This window comes from Sorex fumeus, unplaced genomic scaffold, assembly GCF_029834395.1.
Source record: "Sorex fumeus unplaced genomic scaffold, SorFum_2.1 ptg000018l, whole genome shotgun sequence".
Taxonomy (NCBI): domain Eukaryota; kingdom Metazoa; phylum Chordata; class Mammalia; order Eulipotyphla; family Soricidae; genus Sorex; species Sorex fumeus.
The window spans coordinates 26,354,895-26,375,165 of record NW_026606075.1 but is presented as its reverse complement, the minus strand read 5'-3'; the positions used below and the strand labels follow the sequence as shown (position 1 = coordinate 26,375,165).

Here is a 20,271-nt window from a genome sequence, read left to right as displayed (position 1 = left end):
ACTTTGCACGCAGGAGGTCCAGGTTCCATCCCTGACACCACGTGGTCCCCAAGCAGAGCCAGTAGAAACCTCTAAGGATAGAGCTGGAAAATAGCTTTTAAGAACCACTGGGTGTGGCCCCAAAACAAAATAGAACAAGAGATGTCTTTCTTATTGGTAATGAGACAATGAAGAAGATAGTAAAGACAGCATCTTTAAAGCACTCAATGAAAAAAAGCTCACAACTTAGATTCTGTATAGCAAAATCTTTCAAAAATAAAATAATGGATAATGGATAATGGGCACTGGTGAAGGTATGAGTGCTTCAGTGTATGACCGAGACTTAAACCCAAAAGCTTTGTAACTCCTCTCACAGTGATTTAATAAATAAAATTATAAAAAATGGAAAAAAAAAAGTAAGGTGGAGTCCATGCACAATTCAATCAGCCTAATCAGTGGCTGAATAAATAGCAGTACTTTTACATTAAAAAAAAAGAATTTTATACTTAAAAGTAATAATAATGTCTGATTCATAATATGTAAAAAAATATATGGTAATACAAAGGTCAGGCCTAGAAAAATAAAAGTAAGACTATTTTAAGGTTTTTATAGTACTAAACTAAATGGTATGTGATCACTTAAAAGTTGACAGGAAGAAGATAAAAATATCTGTTAAAAACCTCAAGTGAGGTTTTTACTAAGTAAATAAAACTAAGTAAATAAAAGTTACAATTAAGAAGTTAACAAAGGTAATAAAACAGGTGAGAAAAAGAACATAAGGAGAACTGAGCACCAGAAATGAGACCACCTGGTCAATTTAAACCGAATGCAGGTGTTATGCGACCAATTTCTGGCACAACACTATGAAGGCCTACTTTCAGGAAAATCTGGTTAACATATTTTTGCTTATTAAGATATGTTAACAAGAAAATATATGGGGTCACAACTGGTGGTGATCAGGGCTTACTCCTGGCTCTGCACTCAGGGATCACTCTTGGCAGTGCACCGGGGACGATATGTAGTGCCAGATATTGAACCCAGGGCAGCCATGCAGAGCAATAGGATGGCATGCTACACGATATACTATTGCTCCAGTCCAATGAAACATACTTTGAAGTCTTCAGAATTGGTCACAAAGGCACACAACAAATGGAAAAATACTGATTCAACAAAATCTATTAACTTTATGTTTTAGAAAGTTGAGACTTCACAAAATTTAAAGTGAGGCTACTTCCTCCTTCACTTCACCTCCAGGAGATGGGGAATACGCTCAGATTGCTGCAGTCACTGGTATAGCTCCCAGGCACAGGGTGTTTCCTGGGAAAGGGAAGGAAGTCAGTGTTTCTCACACAGCCCTGAGCTCTCTGTAGCTGACACTGAACTGTGAGTAGGTACGGAACCCCTTTTCTGTCTGGCCCACACACACTTAAAAGAAAGAGGCTCTTCCTTTGGCCTGGTACTACTGAGAAAGTAGGACTCCACTCACCCTGCTCCAAAAGCAAGTGGTGCTTTCACACAAGAAAAGACTGGCTGAAAAGTACAAAAACTCCATTCATAAAATACTCAGCTCTTCTCTCAAGGGTCTCGTTCAGGAGGAACCTACCATATGCGCACTTACAGCTACATGTGCATGGCTCAAAAATTTTCCCTGGGAAAAAGCAAGCCTTAAAACAGATACCAACTAATCTCACGCCCGCCCCTCAATAATGACTTCATTTGCAGCAGAGCAGAGAAGTTCAAACTCAAGGGCTTAAAATGCTAGAAGGTCATTAGGAGAAAACCAGTAGAACCATTGGAGACACAGGCACCTGAAAACTATAGGTTCTCAGAAGAGAGTCAGGAAAAGGCTCCCTCGGGTCAGAATGAACCTCAAGCAATGGTCCGAAGTCTAACTTCTTAGACAGAGGTAGTAAAAGGTTTCTGAATACTCAACCACGAAAAATTAATTCAAAATCAACCACATAATGAATCTGAGGTGCTTCTGGCAGTACTGGCCACTACTGAATTTCCTGGGCTAAAAGGGATTGTGAATAGAAAAAAGGTTTAAGAAAGCCTGATCTAAAGAACATCCCTTCAAAGATGCACATACTCAAAGGAATGATTCTATAGAGCAATTTAAGTTCCAGAAACTCTGAGCACCCCCAGTAGTAATTCCTGAGTGCAGAGCCAGGACTAAGCCCTGGTACTGTCAGATGTGTTCCAAACACCAAGAAAAACTAAAAAAGATGTAGTCGTCCACTGAAATCCCATTTCACTAATAATGCCAAAGCCTATACTCTGCGAGAGCTAACATTAACTTACTTATAAAATTTACATGCTTTTAGAGGGGAACAAAAAGAATACCTGTGTCTTGAATTCTAGAATGTTATTTCCGGGACTAATTCTTCCTAGCAATATGAGATCCTTTATTTGCACATGCTTCTTTCTTGGAGCCATGCTGTGGTTGGAAGGCTTGCTGATAGTGCGGGGAGGGCTCGAGGCAGAGGAGAGGCAGCCCTGGTTGTCATTCATGTGTGGTGCAGCAGAAGCTGATTTTTGAAAATACGGTTTCATCTGATGCCCAGCCTCCTCGCCTAAGACAGAAAATGTCTCATGTGCCCAGGATTCTGATGCCCCCTGAGGTGGTTGCTGGGAAACAGTGTTCCTATTCCTGTTTTTTGGATTACCACTAAAAAGAGTCTGATCACAAACTACAGTTGACGGATAGGCCTTGTTTTGGGTGAGCTTACATGTGGTTTCTGAAATACTTAATGTGCCGCTAACTGTAGAAGGACTACTGGACTCAGAACCTTTGGCTATAGTCTCTATGAGACCACTGCTATTTTGTGAATAGAGTTCTGCTTGAGTAATAAAAGAAAGAGGCTGGGAAAGTAACTCATTGCCGTCCGACTGTCTACGTTTTAAGGATCCATCTAGGGTATGCTTATCAATGTTTAGTTTAGAATTCAGCTCTTTTCCAGAAATTTCTCCTCTTCTCATTGCCTCTGCATCCAGACATGGGTTTGTAGGCTGGCTGTTACTCCTCATTTCCTGAGACAACTGTGTGTCGTCTTCCATGCTTCCACATAAAAGGCTGTCAGGAGAAAGTGCACATGACTGACATTGCACTGAATGTCCCAAACTAGGAAACTCTTGACTAGCCTTATAGCCTGAGACTTCTGAGCTGGAAGGCTGCTTCTTCAAAGTAAGACCCGGAGACAATGATGTGACATTCTTATAGTTTTGGATTTTCAGGCTAATTTCTTTCTGTTTTTGGGCCGCAACTAAAAGTTTCTTCTGTCTTGTGGCCAAGTTAGCCAGCTGCTCTCTTAGGACTCCATGCTTAAATGATTCTATAGACACCCTATAAAAAGGGAGGAAAAACAGCAGAAAACATTTCTATCCAATCATTTAACTTTTAAAAGTACAGTGTCTCAATTTCACTAGCTCAAATTACACACAGGAATCTAAATTTGAAATTTTGGGGGGATGGTGCTGCCAGCAGGTCAGTCTATACCTGTTAGGCGAGTGCATCAGCAACTTGATGGTGCCTTCAGACTTCAAGGTACCCCAAAATTGCTGCTGTGTCTTTGGCCAGACCCCAAAAACTTGGGGCAAAGTTTACCAAGAAAGTAAATGGCCAAAAGTTAGGTATGTGGGAGACATACCCACAAAGGTGGCCGGCTCAGCTATATAACTGGAGGCATGGCCTCTCTGGTTCCCGACTGAACTGCTTAATGGCGATGATCCCAGAGACTCAGAAATAAATCTTGAAACCCAACGGCTTTTGGCAGAAATGTGTCTGGTCCCTGCAGTAGGTTACCGGCGCCAGGCAACCTCAGGTGGGAATAGGTTTTGTGCCTTGGCCTCTTCCCCCTGGTGGCCCAGTGGCCACCATCCTCCAGAGGCCACTGGACAGTCAGGTTTGGGCCCACAGTGATGAGATGCAGGGCCTCACAGGATGTGGGTGGAACCAGCCCTTTCCTCCCTGCCCCAATGAGACCCTGAGTTGCTACCCACTAATGGCCTCTCTGGCTCCTGATCAAGCTGCTTAATGGCCATGATCCCAGAGACTCAGAAACAAATCTTGAAACCCAGCGGCTTTTGGCAAAAGTGTGTCCGGACCTGGCAGTAGGTTACTGTCACCGGGCCACTCCAGGGGGGAAAGGATGCTGTCCCTCCACCTGCTCCCTCTTGACGGCTCGGTAGTTGCCATCCTCCAGAGGCCACTGGACAGTCAGGTTTGGGCCCGCAGTGACGAGACATGCGGGGCCTCATGGGATAAAGGTGGAGCCAGCCCTTTCCTCCCCATCCCAATGAGACCCCGAGCTGCCACCCATGAACGGCCCCTCTGGCTCCTGATCAAGCTGCTTGATGGCCATGATCCAAGAGACTCGGGAACAAATCTCGGAACCCTGCATGTTTTGGCAGAAACCCCTCAGGATTTAACTTAAAATTTTGGAATTTCAAAATTGCATGGCCACTACTGCAGCTGCGTGACATCATATGTTATTCATAACCAGAAGTAGAAAACAAATTTTCCATTGTTGCCTTTTCGGCAGATCTGAGTGTTGGGGTAAAATCCCAAATAATAATGGTAGGTCTGGTGTCAAAATATTGAATGTAATCAAAGTAGAGAGAGAACAATGTGGAAATTATCTGCCCCACAGATAGGGGGAGGGTGTGGGATGGGGGTATACTGGGGTTTTTGGTGGTGGAGAATGGGCACTGGTGTAGGTATGGGTGTTTCATTGTATGACCGAGACTTAAACCCGAAAGCTTTGTAACCGCTCTCATGGTGATTCAATAAATAAAATTATAAAAAATGAAAAAAAAAGGTAAGGTAGAGTTCATGCCCAACCCAATCAGCCTAATCAGTGGCTGAATAAATAGCAGTACTCCTACATAAAAAAATTTTGAAATTTTATTTAACTTAAAAATTGAGTTTGCCTTTTTAAAGGACATGAGACAGTGTTATCCATATTCATATTCCTATCATTAGTCATTGGCTGTGAATCAACCCTAAAAGATAAACAATACTTGGATTATTTATCAAAATTTAAATATTGATTCTCTAGTTGAAAGGTAATAATTGGTGGCTGATGAAAAAAAATTCCTTGGCATTTACTTTCCTATAACAGCAGAAAGATGTAAAACTTTGAGAATAAGCTACATTCAAATTCTCTTAGTTACAGCGAAATGAGATTGTTTACTCATTGTTTACTCAATCAAACATCTTTAGGTGTTAAAAGGCCATTCACTTTATATATAGAGAAAAACAGAAAGGAATTTTCTGACACTTATTCACTGCAGAAGTAGGGATAAAAGGTATAATTTATAACCAAAAACTAGGAAACCTACTATTAAATAGCACTCTAGCACTGTAGAACTGTCCTCCCATTGTTCATTAATTTGCTCAAGCGGGCCCAGTAACATTGTGAGACTTGTTGTTACTGTATTTGGCATATCCAATACCTCACGGGTAGCTTGCCAGACTTTGCCGCCCTGGTAGATACTCTCAGTAGCTTGCTGGGTTCTCCGTGAGGGGCGGAAAAATCCAACTCGAGTCGGCTGGGTGTGTGGCATGCAAGGCAAATGCCCTGCATGTTATTCAGAAAAAACTGATTATGAAATAGCTGTTAGCTGATTGAGATAATCAAATAGAAACATAAAGAATAGAGGGCATATGGGGCTGGATATACAGTACAGTGGGTAGGGTGCTTGCCTTGCACACAACTGACCTGGGTTTGATCCCCAGCATCCCATATGGTCACCCAAGTCCACCAAAGAGTGATCTCTGAGAGCCAGTATAAGTCCTGAGAACTGCTGGTTGTGGCCACCCCCCACTCCCCAAATACAGAGGGCATATATAATTGCCTATGAAAACCAACAAAACTCACGCTCAAATGAGGAAAAGATCTATTATTTATTTTCTAAAAAAAATGGTGAGAAGAGGCATATAACCAATATAATTGCAATTATACTCCTTATGAACCCAGAGTTTAGAAGTATATAAAATAAATTAAACTGTTTAGTTCAACATCTGTAAAAGCACAAAGAGAAACTGTGATTGTGATGATTCCTTTCCTGCGGCCCCTTCCCTTGGGGTTGTCAGCACTGCTGTTGTGATGTCCAGGATACCATGGAGGTCACATATCAAGCTGTGGTACTCACATACCTTGTACATCACTCACCAGGGTCTACACCCCTTTAGCTGTGGTTCTTGCATACATGCTCACCAGGGCTCATCTAAATACAGATGTGGAGCTCACTGGGATTTGCTGTGGTGCACACTGATGTGCTTGCAAGAGGTCCCAATTCCTGGTCGTGGTGTGTGCATATATTTTTAGTTATGGAGCTCAATAGGCATTGCATCCTCTCATGTGGTGTTTACAGACACCAGATGTGATGTGGCCAGAACCACAAATAGCAGAGCTGCCAGACTCACAACGTGCAAGACAGCACTCAGCACATATGGGACACCAGGGGCTTGGTCTCATGACCATAAGCTTGCAAGGAAAGTGCTCCAAACCACTGTGCTATTTCTCCAGGACCCCGGAAAAATTCTAATGTCAAAAAAACGAGTTTACTAAAGAAGGAATTGAGTTATGTAATTCATGACCATAAAAGGCATTCATAAAATTATTTTTGTGTTTGTCTTTGAGCCACACTGGCAGTGCTCAGAACCTGTTCCTGGCTCTGCACTGAGAGATCACTATTGGTGGTGTTCAGGGAATCATATGGGATGCCAAAGACTGAATCCAGGTCAGCTGCACCCAAGGCAAAGGGCTCTGGCCCTTTCAGAAAATTTTTGACCATAGACAAGTTTTTAAGATATTTAAATGTCATTTTCTGAATATGTAAAGTAATAGAGTAATATCTTTCTAAGAAGTATATGTGGAGGTAATGAATTAGATGACCTCATAAAGTTAAATTCTGGTTCTAAGCCACCTTTGTATCCTTAAATTCTAGACTAAAAATGTAGCTAAAATTGAAAGCAGTGAAAAATCCTATTTTTCCACTCACCTGTATTTTTTAGCTAGATCATCCCGTTCTGCCTTCTGTTTGGCAAGCACACTATCCATTATTTCTTTTATTTCTGACATCTTTTCAATGTAGTCCTCTACAAACAAGAGTAATAAAAATGAAAGTCAGTTGATGTATAGCAAATGTTACATTTGGACATACAAAACTTATCCTTACCATGACTTTTAAAAGCCGTTACTTCCCTCTTTGCTTCTCCAGTTATCAATGACCCAGATATATAGTGTTGTTACCCTGTGGCAGTACCCTGTGGCTTAAAGGTAAGAACACTATACCAATAACGAACAGCCTGCGTTCTAAACCAGATACTCCACTACGTTCTGCAAATCTAGATGAGTCTCATGACTTCAGATCATCTTTTTTTTAAATCTGTGAATGATAATTTCTTGACCTTGATATTAGAACCAGTTCTAGGCACTAGTTGAGTGCAAACTCCCAGTCACCACAAAGGCGTACTCAAAGTGGGAACCACGGGCAGAACCAGGCATCTAAGGGCTGTGAATTTCCTGGATAGTGCAGATAGACTTGCTCCAATCTATACCCAAGCATGGCCCGGACCCAAACAGCATACCAAGGAGATGGAGGAGCTCACCTACACTGAAGGATCAACATCACAGCCTGAATCCATATATAAAACTCACTTGCCATACATGACTGAGTGCTTGGGCTTCATTCCCAGCATGTGAAAAACAAAATGGAACACCACAACCTTGAAAAAAACTCCAAAAAAAGACACTACCATGCAGTTGGTCACACAGGAAGACTTCAAACAGTCCTAATGATGCTCAATAGAATGAGATTAATGAGAGAACATCAATAGAGAAAATGTGAGAAAAGTCCAAAATCAAAGAACTAGAGAGCACAGTAGCTGAACTGAAGATATAATGGAAGGGATCAATAATAGAAATAAAAGAAGTCTAAAATCAAATTTAAAAGATTTTAAAATCCAATTAGTGAGTTTGAAGGTAAAGTAGTGGAAACCATCTAAAAAGATATCAAAGAAAAAGGAAGTTACAAAGAAACAGATGAGCCATATTGGAAAGCATAAGAGGAAAAATATTCACATTATATAGGAATTCCAAAAAAAAAACATGCTTTTAATTTTTTGAGGCTTAATTATGTAATTATGTGTAAAGCATATTATATATTTTTAAAGAAGACAAATATACCAAAATATGTGGTGAGCAAGTAGTTTTAGCATTTTTCTCGCTATTTTTGAAAAAATTATAATAAAAAATTTATAGGGTTAGAAAATTTATCTTAAATGCACAACATTATAAATATTACATAAAATACATAAACTATGTACATTTGATTGGATATATAAATTTCTAAAATTATTTTCTTTAAAACATAACATGTATCATGTGTTAGGCCAGGATAAAAAGGACAGTGGGTATAGTTCAAAAGGAAATTACTTTTTACAAAGTCTATACAAACATACATGTATATAAGTTTGCATATAAAAAATGTTAGGATAAATGTAAACTAACAAATATTTATATATCCTATTATACAAAATATTGGTGAGGATCTTTTTATAACTTTTTTTGTTTGTTTTGGGGCCATACTTGGCAGTGCTTAAGACTTATTCCTGGCTCTGTGCTCAGGTATGACTTCTGGCACAGAGATTAAAACCAGGTTGGCTGCATGCAAGGCAAGAGCCTTACCCCTGTGCTATCTTTCCAGCTCCTTAATTGTTAAACTACTTTAAACTACTTTCAATGGTGGAAATGCCGACTGGTCCAGCCTTTTTGGAAAACAATATGGACGTTTCTCAAAAAACTAGAAATTGAGTTCCCATTTGACCCAGCAATACCACTTCTGGAAATATACCCTGGGGGCCCAAAAATAAACAGCAGAAACACCATCTGCACTTCTATGTTCATGTCTATGCAGTTAGACTGAAAGATATGTGTGAGTTCAAGTGTGCAATGCATTCAGTAGCCTAGAGCCACCTCCCCAGGCCTACCCAGCAGAGGAACAGAGAGACAGGGGACTCACAGATAGATAGCAAAAATGGCCTGTTTATAGCAGAGCTATTAGCATACTTATAGAACATCTGCAGGGGTTTGAAGCATAGGACTATATATAGTTGTGAATGATAATTTACAGAGGTGAAACCTTTCTACAGAGGCAATTCTTTTGGGGGGATTAACTCAAGGAGACGTTCTGTCTCCCAAGGACATCTAGATTGCTTTTCTCTTTCTCATACTATTTAAAACTTGCAGTTATTTGGATAAACACAGCATGAGATATAGATTCAAAAACTTAGTTCTCTGGGCTCTGAGGGCAAGCAAGGCTTTTTCTGTAAATCCCAGACTAAGTCTTTAGGCCGGTTCAGTTTGTCCTTCCCCATTTGGTCTTCTCTCTTAAGTAATGTCTTACATCAGGACTATGCTTTTATGCTTTTTAGACTGTCCCATTTCAATGCTGGGGAGCTTTGCTGCTACAAGTCCTATGCTGGAACTACGGCAACTGAAGCTTGAGTCAAGTAATTATGATGGATAGTCAAGAATAGATATATTTCAGAGTCAATCAACTCCCAAATATTAGGAGCGTAGCATTAATGGTCCTTCTGTGTTTATGGAAATAACATTGCTTTGTAGTAAAATATGAAAAATTTAGAAGGGAAATGGGAAAACAAGTAATTCACTATAACTACAATGTCCAGAGTCACCAGAAGGTTTGGTTTACAAGTAACCAAGCCTGACTTGGGGAACTGTAACAATGAGAGGTAAAACACAACGGTAAACTTAAAGATAAACTTGGGGATTAGGGGTGCTCATAAGAACATTGTAAGCTTCTCTGAGGGGAGGAAAAAGGTCAATTCACTGATGAAGCCTAAAACACTTAGGTTATTATCAAACATAAGAGAACCTGCTGAACTTGTGTCATGATGACACAATCCTCTTCTTATTTTTAATTTTTTTAATTTTTTTTTTTTTTTTTTTGCTTTTTGGGTTACACCCGGCAATGCACAGGGGTTACTCCTGGCTTTGCACCTAGGAATTATTCCTGGCGATGCTTAGGGGACCATATAGGATGCTGGGAATTGAATCCAGGTCAGCCACGTGCAAGGTAAACACCCTACCCACTGTACTATATCGCTCCAGCCCCCACAATCCTCTTCTGATTTATTTATAAGGGTTATGAGATTGAGTGAAGTTGAAAGACCTGGAAAGTAGTATATTCTCATCTCTAGTCAGTATTTTATGCTTCTGTCATATCTTCGATTTAAGCGTATCACCAGGAGTAGTTTATCTCTGATCAAGGACCTAAACTTTTGTCAAATCAACTTAGGTTACTCCTTGAGTCTAGAAGTATCTTTATCAACAATAAATTGCTGGTTTGCACCACTGATTTCTAATGATTATTTTTTAGCACTTTTAAATATAGTCACATTTGGGGTACACGGGGCCTCTCAGGATGGGGGGGGGCAGAACCGGTCCTACCCCCCCCACCTGGACCACACCCCGAGTTGCCACCCACAAAGGCCTCCTTCGCTCCCAAATGGCCATGATTCCACAGGCACACAAACCAATGTGGGAACCTGGCCACTTCTGGCAGAAATGCCTCTGGACTTAATTACTAAAATGCCAAAAATCAATAATCGTGTGACCGCAACATCATATGCTCTTCATTTTCAACAACAGAAAACAAATTATCTAATGATGCCATTTCGGCAGGTGTGATATTTGGGGGGAAATTCCAAATAATAATAGTAGGTCTTTTCTTGAAAATTTGAATGTAATCAAAGTAAAGAGAGACTAAAGGAAAATCAACTGCCACACAGGCAGGGGAAGGGATGGGATGGTGGGTATACTGGGGTTCTTGGTGGTGAAACATGTGCACTGGTGAAGCGATGGGGTGTTTGGTCATTGTATGACTGAGACTTAAACCTGAAAGCTTTGTAACTATTCTCACGGTGATTCAATTAATATTTATATATATATATATAAATATATGTGTGTGTATATATATATATATATATACAGTCACATTAAAAAGAAAAAGGAAGAGATAACGAGAGGAGTTTAGAGAGCATGGAAGATCCCAATCTGACACCTGCTGCTGGCCCCTGAGCACTGCCAGATATGGTCCGTGAGGCCACTGAGCATTTCAGGGTAACCCTGATAATCCCCAGCACTGCATCCTTGGGATTATCTTTGTATTCAGTTGAGAATCACCAGCAGTGGCTTCCTGAGCACTGCTTGGGATTCTCCCTGCCCTCCCCGCCCCATTCCTGCCAAGAAAAGAAAACTCGTTCAACTTTTGTGAGCTTTAACATAAACATATCTTTAGAGGAAAATGAATTAACCATAATCTGGATGTCTGAAACAATTAAATTGGAGTACAAGTTCATAGCTACCTGCATCTTCAGGGGTTTTTATTTCAAACTCTAATAAATTTTCTTGCTTTTCTTCTATATCTTGCAGAATGGCACTGATTTTCTGATGCTATCAGGTAAAAACAAATTTAAAGTTTATTACAAAAGGATAGATGTTTCATGATACCACTACATAGTAAAAGTTCAATTCCCAGCACCAAATATGGTTCCTCAAGTACAGCCAAGATTGACCCTGATTATACAGCCAAAAGTAGCCTTTGAGCACCGTGGGTGTCTCCCAACAACCCTTCTCTCACTGCCCACCCCACAAATAAGTCCGGACAAGCCTCATGCATGAAGGAACCGGCACAGGAACTCAGGCATGCAGGTCCTGGGGCAGAGATCTCCAAGCCTGCTCGGATCGGGACTAGGCCTTCTCCACCCAGATCCCATTACACCTACCAGTTGACACCGGTGCCAGGTGGTCCCATCAACGGCCAAGACCCAGAGACTATAAAACCCAGCTCCCAGAAGCGTGAGGCCGCAAATACGTCTATGCGACATCTTATTATATCATTTTTACTTTGGAGAACTTGGCAGGCTACCGAAAGTATCCTGCCCGCACGGCAGAGGTCTGGCAAACTTCTCATGTCGTACTCAATATGCCAAATACCAGTAACTTGTCCATAGGCTGTAATGAAGGACTAAGGAGGCAGGGGTAGGAGGGAAGGTTTATGTTGGCTCCTCCTTGGAACTTGGAACTGGTACGGATGTAGTTCTTGGTGTCAGAGACTGGGAACTAGCTATATGACACAGAACAGAGAGCATGGTCACTCCCGAAAAAAAACATGTCTCATTCTCCTAGCCCTGAAAGGGCATTGAATATGGTTCTTTTAAAATCTCAGGGCTAGGAAGAAGGAGATGTTACTGGTGCCTGCTCAAGGCAATTGACGAACAACAGGATGATCGTGATCGGGATCGTGAAGTATTCAAAACCTCAGAAAGTATGTCCTGAAATTTTGTCAGTGCCCAAAAGTATGTGGAAAACGCATAACAAAACCATCCTATTATGTGTAAAAGCAACATCACTATTTCTTTTATTAAATGCATCAAAGTGAAACTATAATAAAATACCAATAACCAAAACAAATAAGATATATCTTTTCAGGCTGAATGACAAGAGGTTACAAAACCAAGCTAAAAGGACAGAATCTGTACCCTTGCTAAACAACTGCTTACAGATTAGAAAAAAAAAAACTGGTTTTTTTGGGAGTGACCATGCTCTCTGTTCTGTGTCATATAGCTAGTTCCCAGTCTCTGACACCAAGAACTACATCCGTACCAGTTCCAAGTTCCAAGGAGGAGCCAACATAAACCTTCCCTCCTACCCCTGCCTCCTTAGTCCTTCATTACAGCCTATGGACAAAAATCTTAACCTAAAACGTCTTTGGAAAGGTTAGTTTTAGACAGTTTATTTTGCCTGAGACCTTTTTCACAATTTTTTAAGATGTAGCAAAGTGCTAAGTGCAAGGGCTCTGGAACCTGACTGCCTAGAGTTTAATTCTGTGTTGCAATTTGCAAAAATGTGATTTGAATTGTAAATCTACAACTGTACCTCATGGTGTTTCACTAATAAAAATTAAAAAAAAAAGAAAAAAAAAGAAAAAAATTCTCTAATTATAACTTCCTTATCTCTAATGAGGAATCATTTGATCACTTGACTTCCTGTTACTCATTGATTTGCTCGAGCGGGCACCAGTAACATCTCCATTTGTCCCTGTCGCATGCTAGTGTAGCCCAATGGTGTCTGTTCATTCTAGGAACAGGAAGAGACTCAAAGTGATCGTTCAGGGTCTTGATGAAGAAGTCTGACCATCTGGTAGGTGGGCAACCACGCGGTCTTTTGACGTCCCATGGAATACAGTCAGTAATGGCTCTAGTTCAGTGGTCATCTCCAAATCTCATTACGTGTCCAGACCAACTGATTTTCAACGTGTTGGCAAAAGAGACAGCAACCCTGATTCTTTTTTTTTTTTTTAATTAGTGAAACACCATGAGGCACAGTTGTAGATTTACAAATTTTTGTGCTTGGGTTTCAATTATATAATAATCAAATACCCATCCCTCCACCAGTGCCCATTTTCCACCACCATGGATCCCAGTATACCTCCCACCCCTATCCCCCCATCCCCCCCTGCCTCTGTGGCAGGGAATTCCCTTTTGTTCTCTCTCTCCTTTTGGGTGTTGTGGTCTGCAAAAGAGGCAGTGAGGGGCAATCATGTTCAGTCCATAGTCTACTTTCAACATGCATCTCCCATCCTGGGAGGATCCTCCAAACACCCTTTATTTGGTGCTCCCTCCTCTATCTGAGCTGCCCTTTCCCCTAGAATGCCCGGCTGTCCTCTAAACCATGGAGTAATCCTCCTGGTACTGATCTCAGCTATTCTTGGGTATTAATCTCCTATTTTGTTACTTTATGTCCCCCAGATGAATGCGATCTTTTTATGTCTGTCCCTCTCTTTCTGACTCACTTTGCTTAGCATGATACTTTCCATGTAGTACCACTTGTATGTAAATTTCATGACTTCATCTTTTCTAACAGCTACATAGTACTCCATTGTGTAGATGTACCAAAGTTTCTTTGACCAGTCATCTGTTCTTGGGCACTCAGGTTTTTTCCAGATTCTGGCTATTGTAAAGAGTGCTGCAATGAACAAACAAGTGCAGATGTCACTTCGACTATACATTTTTGCCTCTCTGGGATATATTCCCAGGAGTGGTATTGCTGGGTCAAATGGGAGCTCAATTTCTAATTTTTTGAGAATCATCCATACTGTTTTCCAAAAGGGCTGAACCAGTCGGCATTCCCACCAGCAGTGAAGGAGTGTCCCTTTCTCGCCACATCCGCGCCAGCATCAGTTGCTTTTGTTCTTTTAGATGTGGGCCAGTCTCTGAGGCGTGAGATGGTATCTCATTGTGGTTTTGATCTGCATCTCCCTGATGATTAATGATGTAGAGCATTTTCTCATGTGCCTTTCTGCTATTTGGGTTTCTTCTTTGAGAAAGTTTCTGTTCATTTCATTGCCTCATTTTTTATGGGGTTGGATGTTTTCTTCTTGTGAGTTCAACCAGTACTTTATATATCCTTGATATCAACCCATTGTCAGATGTGTATTTGGCAAATATCCTTTCCCATCTTGTAGACTGTCTTTCTATTTTGGTCACTGTTTCTTTTGAGGTGCAGAAGCTTCTTAGTTTAAGTAGTCCCACTTTCTATCTCTGTTTTCACTTGCTCGGCCAGTGGCATGACATCTTTGAAGATACCATTAGCTTCAATTGTCATGGAGGGTTTTGCCAACTTGGTCTTCAATGTACCTGATGAATTCCGGTCTGATGTTGAGGTCTTTAATCCATTTTGATCTTACTTTTGTACATGGTGTTAGGCAGAGTTCTGAGCCCATTTTTTTGCATGTAGCTGTCCAGTTTTGCCAGCACACTTTGTTAAAGAGGCTTTCCTTACTCCACATTTCTTGCTCCTTTATCAAAGATTATATGATCGTATGATTGAGGGGAGATGTCAATATTTTCAACCCTGTTCCATTGGTCTACAGCTCTGCCTTTGTTCCAGTACCATGCTGCTATAATTATTACTGCTTTGTAGTAGAGTTTGAAGATAGGGAGGTTGATTCCTCCCATTTTCTTTTTCCCAAAAATTGCTTTAGCTATTCGTGGGGGCTTATTGTTCCATATGAATTTCAGGAGTGTTTGCTCTATTTCTTTGAAGAATGTCATGGGTATCCTTATAGGGATTGCATTGAATTTGTACAATTCTTTGGGAAGTATTGCCATTTTGACAATGTTAACTCTCCCGACCCATGAGCATGGGATATCTTTCCATTTTCTCATGTCCTCTTTTATTTCCTGAAGTATCGTTTTGTAGTTTTCTTTGTACAGGTCCTTTACTTCCTTAGTTAAGCTGATTCCTAGGTACTTGATTTTCTGGGGCACAATTGTGAATGGGATTGTTTTTTCATGTTGCTTTCTTCTCTCTCACTGTTTGCGTATAGGAAAGCCATGGACTTTTGGTTATTGATTTTATAGCCTGCAACTTTACAAGTCTATTGTTTCTAGGAGTTTCTTGGTGGAGGTTATAGGGTTCTCTAAGTATAGTATCATATCATCTGTGAATAGTGAGAGCTTGATTTCTTCCTTTCCTATCAGAATGCCCTTAATATATCTTTTTCTTGCCTAATTGCTATTGCAAGTACTTCCAGTAGTATATTGAACAGCAGTGGAGAGAGTTGGCATCCTTGACTCGTCCTTGATCTTAGAGGGAAGGCTCTCAGTTTTTCCCCACTGAGGATGTTGCTTGCTGTAGGCTTGTGGTAGATGGCTTTAACTTTATTGAGGAAAGTCCCCTCTACACCCATTTTGGCTAGGGTTTTCATCATAAAGGGGTGCTGGACCTTGTCAAATACTTTCTCTGCATCTATTGATCTGATCATATGCTTTTAATCTTTTCTTTTGTTGATATGATGGATTATGTTGATTGATTTCCCAATGTTAAACCATACTTGCATCCCTGGGATGAATCCTACTTGGTCATGGTGTATGATCTTTTTGATGAGTCATTGGATTCTATTTGCTAGTAGTTTGTTGAGGATCTTTGCATCTGTGTTCATCAGGGATATCGGCCTGTAATTCTCTTTCTCTGTGGTATCTCTGTCTGCTTTTGGTATCAGGGTTATATTTGCTTCATAGAAACTGTTCGGAAGTGTTTTTGATATTTCAATTTCATGGAAAAGCTCAAAGAGGATTGGGAATAAGTCCTCTTTAAAGATTTGGAAGAATTTACTAGTGAATCCATCCGGGCCAGGACTTTTGTGCTTGGGGAAACTTTTTATTACCATTTCAATTTCCTTGCTCGTGATAGGACTGTTCAGATATTCCAGGTCTTCTTGGTTCTGCCTTGGCGCCCCTGATTCTTGACCATAGATGGAGGTCGGAACACTCCGGATTCTCTCTCATTTGAGTGAAAAGTGATACTCCAAGCATAGCTCTTTAGATTCCTCTTTGGGAGACCCAAATAGCGTTCCCATCCTATATTCGTAGGGTCCAGGTCTCTGAGGCGTATGTTAATGCAGGAAGAACAGTGGAATAGAAGAGATGTGCCCAGAGCCGGAGGTTCTTCATCCTCTTAGCTATTTCTTCGATGATCTTGAAGGCGTTCCAAGCCGCTCTCTTCCTTCTGTGCAACTCAGGTGCCAGGTCAATTACCATGTTGACTTCTAGACCTAGGTACAGGCAACTGTTGCATTAGGAGATGGTCATTCCGTTGAGAGCGAATGGGGCGTCAGGAATGAGGCTGTTTCTCATAAACATTGTCTTTGTGAGATTCAGCTGGAGTCCAACCTTTCCACACTCACAATCGAAGTCGGCGAGCATTTGTGCTGCTTGGCTAATGTTTGGTGTTATTAGAACGATGTCATCAGCAAAGCAGAGGTGGTGTAGTTGCTGACCATCTATCTTCACTCCCATTCTTTACCATTCCAGTCATCGCATGATGTTCTCGGGGGTGGCACTGAAGAGTTTTGCTGAAATGGTATCACCCTGCCGAACCCCTCTCTTGACATGGATAATCACTTCCTTGTAGAATGGTGAGATCCTGGTAGTGAATCCGTAATACAGCTCACAGAGGATCCTGTTGTAGTGAGTTTGAACGCCCTGATTGGCTAGGGCTTCAGTGACTGCTTCCATTTCAACAGAATCAAAGGCCTTCTTTAAATCAAGGAATGTTAGACAGAGCAGCATCTTAAGCTCCTGAGAAGCTTCAATGAGCTTGGTTACCATGTGGATATGGTCAATTGTGCTGAATCCTTTTAGGAACCTGGCTTGCTCACATGGTTGTCCTTCATCTAGTGTTCTGCCAATTCTATTCAGGATGACTCGAGTGAACAGCTTGTAGACAACAGACAACAGGCAGATCGGGTGATAGTTGCCAATGTTGTGCATGTCTCCCTTCTTGTACAGTAGTATAGTCCTGTTGGTTTTCCATTGGGATGGAACCTTGCATTCAGACAGGTAGCGTGTGAAGAGCCGAGCCAGTGTATTGATGAGTATACTGATGGCAGGTTGTTCAGGTGTTTGGGTCTGACCTAGTCTGGGCCGGGTGTTGTTCGCTTCTTTACTGACGAAATGGCCTGTTGGATTTCAGAAGGGAGAACACTGGGAATGACATATCCATCCTGCGGAATTTGGTATGTGGGCAGGTGGACGTGGCTATCAAAGAGATCTGAGCAGAAGTCATGGATAATCTTCTTCATTGCCCTTCTGGAAGATGTGATGGATCCATCAGGATGTCAGGGGGCAGTCATCTTGGTCTTGTAGTTGACAAAGGACAGGCGGGCATTGCGAATGTTTTTCCCGGCTTTTGCCGCATCTGCCAGCACTGCTGCTCTTCTCTCTTTGAGGTCTTCCTTTATTGCTTCTCTGCACTGCTTTGTGAGCTCTGACGTTTGCTTGCAGTTGCCTGAGGCATGCACCAAACCACGTTGGCCAAAAACGTCAAGCGTTTTCGAAGACAGGCTTTTTTTGTGGCTATCTCTCTCTTGGCATTTCTTGCACAATCATGGAGGTACAGAACCAGTCGATCATATTCCTCGTCAATGTTGTCAACAACGGCATCTTCCCATGTTGCAGCAATAGTGCCAAAGAGCTCCCAGTTGGTGGTCATTCTGGGAGTTCTCTTCTTAGACTTTGCAGTCCTTTCTCCCCACTCTGTGAAGTAGAATTTTGCAGGAAGAAGATGGTGGTCAGATCCCGTTTGGAGTTTTGGGACAACATCAACATTGGTCAGGCAAAACTGTCGATTGAATATGATATGGTCAATTTCATTGTGGAACCGTCCACTGGGAGACTCCCATGTCCAACATTTAGATTCAGCCTTCTGGAACTAAGTTACCAGAAGGTAACCATGAGTTACCATGGATGGTCTTGGGCGACATGATGAACTCAGACAGTCTCTCACCCTGTTCGTTCCATTCTAGGCCATGGGTCCCGATGTGGAGTACTTCGGCTGATCTTCTCGGTCCTATCTTGGCATTAAAATCACTGACAATAATCTTGTAGAAGGTATGGTCTTCTTCATAGAACTTCTCCAGCTCCATGTAGAACTTCTCAATTTCTCCTTCATCATAATTGGAAGATAGAAACTGCCTGCAGTGAGCCACATCTATTCAAGTGTAATCACCAGATTTGGTTGTTAGGCATTTGAATGAATCAATGAATCAATGCTCATAGACTAATGAGGAAGGTAATGATAATTTGCTGGACCTTTTCTTTTTCTTTATTTCTCTTTTTGGGTGGTAGGTGGGTGCTGAGAATCTGAACCCATTGCTTAACACATTCTAGGAAAAGTGCTCTACTGAAGATATTATTATACCTGGCCTGGATGTAGTAATAACAATAACAATAAAAAGCCACATACAAAGGAATAAACGCATTAATCTTAAAACTCTTAAAGAATATCATCAAAATATTAAGTGAAGGTCAAATATCATTATTAGTGCTACTTCTGTAATATATGTTCTTCTGGCCACAGAGAAGGTTGCCTACAAGCTCTCATTTGTAACTGTTACAAGGCAGCACAAAACTAGAACTATCTCATTTCCTCTGCATCTGGTCACAGAATCATCCCCTCCCTTTTGATTCGAAATTTACAGCAGTCATTTATATCTACCAAAGATAAAACTGTAAAGTTCTCATTTTTCTTGAGCTTTTCCTTCTTAAAAAATTGGTTTTCCCATTTCATCCTTTCTTCCTGTGTTATCTCTATCTGTACACTATTATAGAAAAATATTTGAAATTCAGTAGTCGAATGCATGCCTTGAATTATGAGATGCCAAGTTCAATCTCTGCCTCCCTTTTCACCCTGCAAAAACTCATTAAAAATCGAACAATAAAACTTTTCTAAAATACGTAAAAAATTAACAAAAGGCTGTGGGTTTTTTGTAATCAATATATATCCTTTGTTACATTTTATCTGAGGTCTGGTATCTAAAAATATAGCTGAAAAAATTATATATACTTAACTAGAGCAGCTATCCATAATGTTCGAAATCTTCATATAAAATTATATTTGGGGGGCTAGAGCAATAGTACAGCAGGCATAGTGTTTGTCTTGCATGCAGCTGACATGGCTTTAATTTCTGGTACCCCATATGGTCCCCCCCCCCAAGCTCGCCAGGAGTGATTCCTGAGCACAGAGCCAGTAGTAAACCCTTAGCACCACCAGATGTGGCTCCAAATAAAAAAATTATTTAAAAAAATATATTGCCAGTGGGGGTGGAAAGATAGCATAGGAGTTAAGGCACTTGCCTTGCAGTTGGCACACCCAAATATGATCCCTCACACCATATATGGTTCTAAGAACACTGCTTGGAGTGATGTCTGAGCACAGAGCCTGGAGAAGCCCTGAACACTGCCAGGTATGGCACACCCCTCCCCCCTCAAAAAAAAGGGATAAGTAAAGTAAGTAAGTAAGGCCCTCCCGTTGATCATCGATTTGCTCGAGTGGGCCCAGTAACGTCTCCATTGGAGACTTTGTTGTTGCTGTATTTGGCATATCAAATACGTCACGGGGAGCTTGCCAGGCTCTGCCGTGTGGGCGAGATACTCTCGGTAGCTTGCTGGGCTCTCCAAGAGGGCAGAGGAATCGAACTCGGGTCGGCCATGTTGGCTGCGTGCAAGGCAAACGCCCTACCGCTGTGCTATCGCTCACAGCAGAGCCTGGCAAGCTCCCTGTGACGTATGTGATATTCGATATTCGATATGCCAAACACAGTAACAACAAAGTCTCCAATGGAGACGTTACTGGGCCTGCTCGAGCAAAAAAAAAGAGATAGAAAAAGAATATATAGATAGATCTATCTGTATATATA

The 20,271-nt window shown here is 41.2% G+C and overlaps 1 protein-coding gene across 1 annotated transcript in view; it reads right to left on the bottom strand.

Moving 5' to 3' along the window:
* ANKRD31 (ankyrin repeat domain 31) overlaps nt 1-20,271 on the bottom strand; it is a 140,960-nt gene that overhangs the window by 21,118 nt on the left and 99,571 nt on the right. The window contains exons 20-22 of the mRNA XM_056112416.1: nt 11,375-11,462; nt 6,985-7,081; nt 2,323-3,322 (exon numbers count right to left, since the gene is read on the bottom strand). Coding sequence (XP_055968391.1) covers nt 2,323-3,322; nt 6,985-7,081; nt 11,375-11,462 — 1,185 coding nt within the window. The remainder of the gene's footprint in view (nt 1-2,322; nt 3,323-6,984; nt 7,082-11,374; nt 11,463-20,271) is intronic.